General features: G+C 38.2%; 3 protein-coding genes across 3 annotated transcripts in view; 1 reads left to right on the plus strand and 2 right to left on the minus strand.

Moving 5' to 3' along the window:
* Positions 4,276 to 5,253, minus strand: LOC107645883 (uncharacterized GPI-anchored protein At5g19250). Its single transcript, XM_016350016.1, has 2 exons — positions 5,069 to 5,253; positions 4,276 to 4,960 (listed from the first exon to the last, which is right to left on the minus strand). The coding sequence occupies exons 1-2, from the start codon at positions 5,142 to 5,144 to the stop codon at positions 4,434 to 4,436; spliced, it is 603 nt and encodes a 200-aa protein (XP_016205502.1). The 5' UTR covers positions 5,145 to 5,253; the 3' UTR covers positions 4,276 to 4,433.
* On the plus strand, positions 5,587 to 7,008 carry LOC107645882 (NADPH-dependent aldehyde reductase 1, chloroplastic). The gene is made up of 4 exons (XM_016350015.2): positions 5,587 to 5,747; positions 5,832 to 6,208; positions 6,271 to 6,629; positions 6,735 to 7,008. The coding sequence occupies exons 1-4, from the start codon at positions 5,646 to 5,648 to the stop codon at positions 6,755 to 6,757; spliced, it is 861 nt and encodes a 286-aa protein (XP_016205501.1). The 5' UTR covers positions 5,587 to 5,645; the 3' UTR covers positions 6,758 to 7,008.
* The window catches only part of LOC107646494 (mevalonate kinase-like), a 2,830-nt gene continuing 1,130 nt past the window's right edge, over positions 6,795 to 8,494 (minus strand). The window contains exons 3-4 of the mRNA XM_021105437.1: positions 7,733 to 8,119; positions 6,795 to 7,402 (exon numbers count right to left, since the gene is read on the minus strand). Of these exons, the coding sequence (XP_020961096.1) occupies positions 7,305 to 7,402; positions 7,733 to 8,119 (485 nt within the window). The 3' untranslated portion in view covers positions 6,795 to 7,304. The remainder of the gene's footprint in view (positions 7,403 to 7,732; positions 8,120 to 8,494) is intronic.

The following is an 8,494-nucleotide window of genomic DNA, read 5'->3' on the forward strand; positions in this document are numbered from 1 at the left end:
AAATGGTGGAGAAACTCATAAAAAATCAAGAGATGGCAAGACAAGATCAGGAAGCAGCACGGAAGGATCAAGCCATAACAAGTAAAAATCTTGAGAGGCATATGGAACAAATGGCTAAACGAATTGCAGAGATGAATGAGAAGCAATCAAATGTATCCCCTAGTGCCACTCAAGACCACTCAAGGGACAAAGGAAAAGCTACAAAGTGGGAGGAGTGTGCTATTCTCCAAAGAGGTCTACCAGAGAAGAAGGATGATCCTGGAAGGTTTTATATACCCTGTACCATAGGAAACATAACTATTGAGAAATCATTCTGTGACCTTGGTGCAAGTATAAACTTGATGCCTCTATCTCTTATGAGGAAGCTTAAAATTTTTGAGCTGAAACCTACTCGAATAACTCTTCAAATGGCTGACAAGTCCATTCAACAAGCACTTGGAGTTGTAGAGAATGTGCTGGTAAAAGTGGGAAAATTTCTTCTCCCAGTTGATTTTGTCATCCTGGATATGGAGGAAGACCCTAACACCCCCATCATCCTAGGGAGGCCTTTTCTTGCTACGGGCAGAGCACTGATAGATGTTGAAAAAGGGGAATTATTGCTGAGAGTGCATGATGAGCACCTAGCATTCCATGTTTTTAAAACCCCACATGAGCCCACTCAAGAAAAAGAGTGTACGGAGGATAAGGCCAGAGATCAAAGTTTGAAGGAGGTAGTCAATGAGTTAGCTCCAAGACTTCCAAATCCATGCTTGAAAGAAGTAGAGATGGTGCAACAGACCAAAGAAATCAAGGAGGAACTAGATCCAAAACCCCCAGATGAGAACCTCAACATTCCAGATAAAGAACCACCAAGGCATGAATCATCTCCTAAGAAAGAAGAGAAGAAGAAGAGGCCAAAAGGGTGGAAAAACAAGAAAATCCCCACTGAAGGCTTTTCACCAGGGGATAAAGTAGTGTTAAAACTTCTTAGTTTGGTTCCATAACCTTTAGCAAGGCCAAAAGAATTTATAAATATACAACCTGTTGCATTAGAGACAGTGGCAAGGAATTAAGTTTGGTGTTCCCACACCAAATTGAATCCAAAAAGCCACACTCAATTCATGCATACTAACCAGTCACCTAAGGGCTTGAGAAGCAAGCAACTTTTGAGAATTGTGCAGGGAACGAACCACCATTTGAAGACATTATGCATCATGACTCAAAGGGGCACAACAGAAGGAAGAACAAAAGAACTGCAAACCAATAGGTTGTATTTATACTTAACTTTTGCTGTTGAGAAATGCTTTGATTTATGTCTTGCTAAAATGTTCATCTAGTTCAAGTAGATTTGTCAAGAACAAAGGAATAATGAGAGGCCATAGCAGTGTGTTACTTGATGCTTGAAGGAGACTTTCTAAGCCTAAAAGTCAATAAGAAGTGAGTGTTTACATATCCACATAAAACCCCATGAACTACCAATAATACTCTGCTAGCATGAACATCATCTTCCATTTCATTCTTTCTTCTCAATAATTCATTTCTTGCTTGGGGACAAGCAAGCTTTAAGTTTGGTGTTGTGATGACAAGTCATCTTAGCCTAGTTTCACTAGCCTTTTTCTTTTGTTTTCAATTGAATTATGCACTTTCTTGAGCCACAAGCAAGCCAATTGGGTAGATTTTCATGTTTCCTTTTATTTAATCAACCATAGATGAATTAATGCAATTTCATGAGGATTTATGCTATAATTGCCACATATTATGAAAGAATGACAATCTCATGATTTTGAGCATAGCTAGCATCATAAATCAATACCCTGGAGGACAAAAGTTTGCGCCAACGTTTGCCTCAAACTTTTTTGGCAAACGTTGGCGCCATCAGCAACACACCCTGGAGACAAAAAGTTTGCGCCAACGTTTGCCTCAAACTTTTTGGCAAACGTTGGCATCACAAAAACAACACCCTGGAAGAGAAAAGCTTGCGCCAACGTTTGCCTCAAACTTTTTGCCAAACGTTGGCATCACAAATCAACACCATGGAGAGCAAAAGTTTGCGCCAACGTTTGCCTCAAACTTTTTGCCAAACGTTGGCATCACAAATCAACACCATGGAGAGCAAAAGTTTGCGCCAACGTTTGCCTCAAACTTTTTCTCATCCCCTTTATTTTCCATGCAATTTAAATTCTGCAAATCATAAATCTCTCAACCAAATCTTGATTCGCTTGACTAAATCAACCACTAAACTAAAATTGCTCAATCCTTCAATCCCTGTGGGATCGACCTCACTCCCGTGAGTTATTATTACTTGATGCGACCCGGTGCACTTGCCGGTGAGTTTTGTGTTGGATCGTTTTCCGCACATCACTAGTTACTCCAAAAAAACATGGAAGTTTGGGGATTAGAGATTCTTATTGTGTGAGTATTGCGCTTCTTGAGAAGTTAGTTTGGACTTTTTTCCAGCAGCCAAACAAGTTATGGTTCAAATTATTGGATGCCAATTACCGATCATCTTTATATGACTGTTTCGATTGTCCTAAGAACAAGGGCTCTCCCATTTGGAGGAGTCTTTGCAAGGCTTAGGAAGTGTTAAAGGATGGGTTTGTTTGGTGTATTGGGAATTTAAACCAGAATTTTTGGTTTTCTAACTGGAGGAAAGAAGGGCAGTTATCTAATGAGATGGATTATGTTCACATCTCTGATTCGAACCTCCGGATACAGGATATCTGGTCAGTTGGTAGGTGGCATTTGGATACTCTTTATTCTCCTTTATCTCAAAATCTGAAAGGTAATATTCTTTCTTACAATCCAGATGTGCAAACAGGTCCGGAAGTGGGTTGGTATTGGTCAAGGTCTGCTGCCAAAGTTTATGACTCACGCAATGGTTACTTGTGGTTATGTAAGTAGCTGTTTGGTTAGGAGGAGCGGGAGAATTGACTTTGGCTTTGGCGCCAGCTTGTTCCGAAAAAGCACAAATTTTTTGCTTGACTGTGTCTTAAGGAGGCCCTTCCTACTGCAAGTTTTCGCTTCAGAAGAGGGATGTCATCATCGGATAGGTGTCCAAGATGTCTTTCTAGTTATGAATCAGTTTTACATGTATTCGAGATTGTCCAAAAGCTCAGCTTGTATGACATAAATTGGATATTTCTTGTCATCCTCTGGATTTGAAGAACTGGTTCTTGTATCATAGCAGAGAGCATTCGTTCAGGTTCTTTTCGGGACTTTGGTGGATATGACGAGTAAGGAATAATAACATCTTTAATCCTCATGAGACTTGGCTTCCGGAAAAAGTGATTTGTCTGGCATTAGTTTTAGAAAAGGAGCTTAGAAATGTTTTTGAATTACAACATATGTCCCTTCCTTCTATTCTAAATGGATTTTGGAATTTCCCATCCATTAGTACTTTCAAGATTAATTGTGATGCTAGTTATTCTGGTTCTAGTGACAGTGTTGGTTTTGCTTGCGTTATTAGAGATTGTAATGGGAGTTGGCAGATAGGATATTTGGGAATGATTGAGAATAATAGCATTCTTCAAGAGGAATTGTTTACTATTTGGAGAGGATATCTTAGCCTGAAAAGTAGGTCAACGAGATGTTATTTGTGAGACGGATTGTGTGGAAGCGTTTCATCTTTTACTAATCACCAAGATGGTTCTGGATTTATTGGTCTGTTGGTGCTCAAAATAAAGAATATCATGCATTGAAATTGGCATATAGACTTTCGTTTGATTATGAAAGATACAAAGAAAATGACAAACACCGTAGCAAAGATAGCGATGAATTTACAACTTCATCATGTAAAGCTTCCTTTTCCTTGGAAAGAGTTTAAAAATAGTCTTAAACGTTATTCTATTTAAAGAGTTTCTTTGTTTTTCTTGTTTTTTTGTTAGTTTATTTAAATCACCAAAAAAAACAAAAAAATGTAAGCACTTCTCCCAAAAAAGGAGTGAAAAAGAGGGAGATTGTATCACAACTTTGTATGACCCTCTATACTTGTTTGTCTAAAAAACATCTATTTGATTGACCATAAGCATGCTCAATTGTTTAAGCATCGACTCTAGACGTATAACTAAGCATACGTATGACTTCCAATTAGAAGTTCAACCATCAATAATCGTTCCTAAAAAAAATAATCGAGTTTCAAATAATGCAATGGCTATACATTTCCACAATTGTCTAATCAGGATAAACCTTCAAGGATCCATGTAAAATATTATCATTGTTGGTATGCAGTGCATATAAATCAAATTCTCTTAACCATATTAATTAATTAATCAAGTATCTAAAATCAAACTACACATCTTAATTAACAGAAAATTAAATCCGCGAGTCCAAATCAAGTTTACATTACATACAGCAAATCCAAATTACACCTTGGAATAAACTCTAACTAATGAAAGCCCAAAAGAAACAGAAAGCATTGAATCTAATTAACTAAAGCTAATACATACTATTAATTACTACAAGAGAAGAAAAAGCAAAGCGAAGAACATCAAGTCCATGGAAACGGCATGATTAATGAGGACAGAAGTAGTTGCAGCAGCATGAGAAGCAGAGAAGGTGCCAGAGGAAGTGTTGGTGGTGAGAACAAGAACCATCCAATCATCCTCAGAACCAAGACCAACCCCAGTGAACCTGGAATTGTTGAGAAACCGTGCGTAGCGATCAGAATGCGTGTAATTAGAGAGCACAACGGTGGGTTCCAATTTGGACACACAAACTGGTAGAATCACACCGTCTGTGGTGGTGTTAATGTCAATGTCACATTTGTCTACGTGTTTTTGGAGGTTTGGAATGTTTGCGCTGGAGGCAGCACCAGTTCTTGTTGACGGGTAGAACTGGTTCACGTTCTCGCATGGCTCGTCCTCTATTTCTTCAGCGATCTCATCAGCTAAACAATTTGCCTTTTTAACTTTGTTCAGTGTTGGAAGATTCTGAGTTTGCCTGAAGCTATTGATTCCCTTCAGAACACTCTCCTCCTCCTTATCTGATTCATCAAATAATAGTTATTAGTTATTTTCATGCATAATTTGTAAACAGATATAAATTCATGTAAAAAGAACCAACTACTTTGTAATTAAATCTATTAAAGTACCGCTAGAGTGTGCAGGAGTAGAAAGGAGTAGAAGATTTGGAAGAAGGAACAGTAGACCAAGTTTGATTGAGGCCATGGTGTGTTCTTCTCTCTGTTTTGGTAAACAAAACTAGTAGTGTTGATGAAGAACAAGTACATTGGAGTTAGAAGAAATGGATCGGAAAAGAACTAGAGACTTTGTTACTGACAAGTGTTAAATGACTTTTCTTCCACGTGGCTTCCATGCAAAGCAAGCTATGTTCTAGAGTTTAATTAGTAACATTTAGTAATTAGTAATACAATGACAGTTGTTAATTAATAGAAAAAATTTCACTTGCACTAAGTGGAAGGAAGACATCTAGAAGTTAAACACCACCGATGAAAACCAAACTTAATTTCACGTGGCCACTGCATGAGATGATTTGGACACGTCAACACAATCCTACTCCCACTTCTCGCCACGTGGCATCATCAAACAACATCTGTATTCATCACCGTCACACTTGCTGTGCTGGATCATCATCAACACCAACTACATTACATATGCAATGCAACATGACACACACAACACAATCAGTGAATCCTTCGTCGTCAGAAAATGGCTTCCCAGAAGCAACACACACAACCAGGGAAAGAACATGTCATGGATCCAACACCCCAGTTCACTTCCCCTGACTACCAACCATCAAATAAACTTCAAGTACTAATCAAAATTTTATTTTGTAAATTCATCATCAGTTTGCTTGGCTCTTGTATTAGATTGATATAAGTAATGATGTTTCAGGGTAAGATAGCAGTAATAACGGGTGGCGACTCCGGAATAGGAAGAGCTGTATGCAACTTGTTTGCATTGGAGGGTGCCACCGTGGCCTTCACCTACGTGAAGGGCCACGAAGACAAGGACGCGAAGGACACCCTTGAGATGATCAACAGGGCCAAGACTCAGGATGCCATGGACCCCAAGGCCATAGCTGCTGACTTAGGCTATGATGAGAACTGCAAGAAGGTCATCGAAGAGGTGGTCAACGCTTATGGCAGAATTGACATCTTGGTCAACAATGCTGCTGAGCAGTACGAGAATATAACTATTGAGGAGATTGACGATCCAAGGCTTGAAAGGGTTTTCCGCACTAACATCTTCTCATACTTCTTTATGACCAGGTACTGACTATAACTGCAATAATTTTAGATTCGTGCACGCGAATGACCTCGTGTATTTGTAGGCATGCACTGAAGCACATGAAGGAAGGAAGCTGCATCATCAACACCACGTCTATAAATGCATACAAGGGGCACCCTACCCTGGTGGACTACACTGCAACCAAGGGGGCCATTGTGGCCTTTACAAGAGCACTCTCAATGCAGATTCTGAGCAAGGGAATTCGTGTCAATGGCGTCGCCCCCGGACCCATCTGGACACCTTTGATACCAGCTTCTTTCGGTGAAGAAAAGATTGCTCAGTTTGGTTCTGATGTGCCAATGAAGAGAGCTGGTCAGCCTATTGAGGTGGCTCCCTCTTATGTTTTCCTTGCCTGCAATCATTGCTCCTCTTACATAAGCGGCCAAGTCCTCCACCCCAACGGTCAATAATTCTATAATAGTTTATATTTTACACTATACTCTTAATCAGGCTTATGTTAGTATGGGCTTTTTATCTAACAGTTCTTATGATTTTGGCATTTTTCAGGTGGTGCCATTGTCAACGGTTGAAGAATGATGAAAATTCACAAGTGATAACCAAGTTCGATATGGTTCTTGTCTATGTAAGAATGCAAAGAGCAGTCAATACCTCAGTACCGTGTGAATAAATATATGTACACAGCAGCTTCTCTCTGCTTTTTCCTTTTGTTCTTTCTATTGGAAACCTAAGAAAATACCTAGTACTTTTGATAAACTATAGTGCAAGTGTGTAACACTACCACTAATAATAATATTGATCATCAATATGAAAGATGAACAAATAGTTTCGTGTTGAAGAACTTCGTGCTCACCGATTTCAGTCGCAAAAAGAACTATTCCGAGTGTTTCATTCGTTATCCGACAAATATAACGTTTTCCTATAAATTACATGTATAATTAATCTTGCAAAATGATGTACTATTCCGTTTCGAGATTGAATTGGAGAATGTTTAAACTCAATTGAGACACAAAAGAATGAAATATTTTTCCTGCTATTTATTTTGAAGATCAATCACCGATGTCCATATTTTTTCGAGGGAAGAAAAAAATTACAAAAAAAAATTAGAGAGGAAAAAGATCAAGATGACACTTCAAAGTTGATCTCAACACCTTTACCACCAATTTCGGCAGTGAAACACTGGAACCCGCACGACTCCAGTTCAGCAATTACTGCAGCTGATAACACTGATTAAAAGCATGTCAAGGAAAAGATACATAACTCAGATTTAAGAAGGTATGTAATATCATGTTGGATTGAGAGAGGTAGAAGACATGGCTTCTGCAAGTAATATTGGTAAAGAAGACAAGATAAAATGAATAATGATGCAGAGAATCTTCCTGAAAATAATGCAGTTCTTATCATGCTTGTGTGTTGGACATATAACTTCGGGTTTATATAATAGAAGTATAGATATAACAGAAAACGAGAAGATAAAAACAGAAATATAATGGAAAACCTTAAAACGACAATTGAATCAGAATCAGGATCAGGAATAAAGAGGATACATGTTGGAAGAAGTGTGAGAACACAGCCACCACCACCAGCTCCGGTTAATTTGGAAACCAACTTGTACTTCAATGTAGTTCTAAGAACAGTTTCTATTGTGGCATGACTGACCACCACAGATTGGAGCAGACCTTGGTTCATTTCCATTAGTTCCTGTATCTTCTCTTCTTTCTCAGTTACAGAGAGAGCATCATCTGATTCCAGTGACTGCAAAATCAAGGTCAATTCCTTGCTGATAGAATCAACAGCACTGAACATCCTCTCTGAAACACCAGCCACCAATGCTTTTGTGTTCCTTCCTACTTTGGTGTTAGTTATGAGCATTTTCAGTGACACGTTTGCCTTCATGTGTGTCATGTTACCAGACTTAAAGCTTATGATGTTACCTGATAATAATAGCAAAACCCAAGTAACTTCAGCATTCAAAGGCAACAACTTTTACTTAAGTTTGAGAACTTTTAAGACAGCAATATTTGATGTATATATGCATATATGATCCTATACAGTACGCATGTGTGAAGAAAATGAAGTGTTTACATCGTAGCCGATATCTTATTTTTCTATGGATTTCAAACAAAAACGCTTAAAATGTCTTTTTTTTAAGACCTTAATTTAACATATATAATCGATTAAATTGTGTTATTTTTGTTAAAATTAGACTAGACAAATCGATTTGACCAAAAAATCGGTGGACCAAACTTTGAACTAATCTAAATTAATATTTTTTTTTATAAAAAATGATTACAATACCCTTATTATAA

This window comes from Arachis ipaensis, chromosome B06 (genome assembly GCF_000816755.2).
Source record: "Arachis ipaensis cultivar K30076 chromosome B06, Araip1.1, whole genome shotgun sequence".
Taxonomy (NCBI): domain Eukaryota; kingdom Viridiplantae; phylum Streptophyta; class Magnoliopsida; order Fabales; family Fabaceae; genus Arachis; species Arachis ipaensis.

Coding starts and splice junctions, on each gene's coding strand:
- LOC107645882 (XM_016350015.2), top strand. CDS start 5,646: ATGGCTTCCCAGAAGCAACACACACAACCAGGGAAAGAACATGTCATG. Junction 5,748..5,831: donor AACCATCAAATAAACTTCAA/GTACTAATCAAA, acceptor ATGATGTTTCAG/GGTAAGATAGCAGTAATAAC. Junction 6,630..6,734: donor CCAAGTCCTCCACCCCAACG/GTCAATAATTCT, acceptor GGCATTTTTCAG/GTGGTGCCATTGTCAACGGT.
- LOC107645883 (XM_016350016.1), bottom strand. CDS start 5,144: ATGGCCTCAATCAAACTTGGTCTACTGTTCCTTCTTCCAAATCTTCTA. Junction 4,961..5,068: donor TACTCCTGCACACTCTAGCG/GTACTTTAATAG, acceptor TTGATGAATCAG/ATAAGGAGGAGGAGAGTGTT.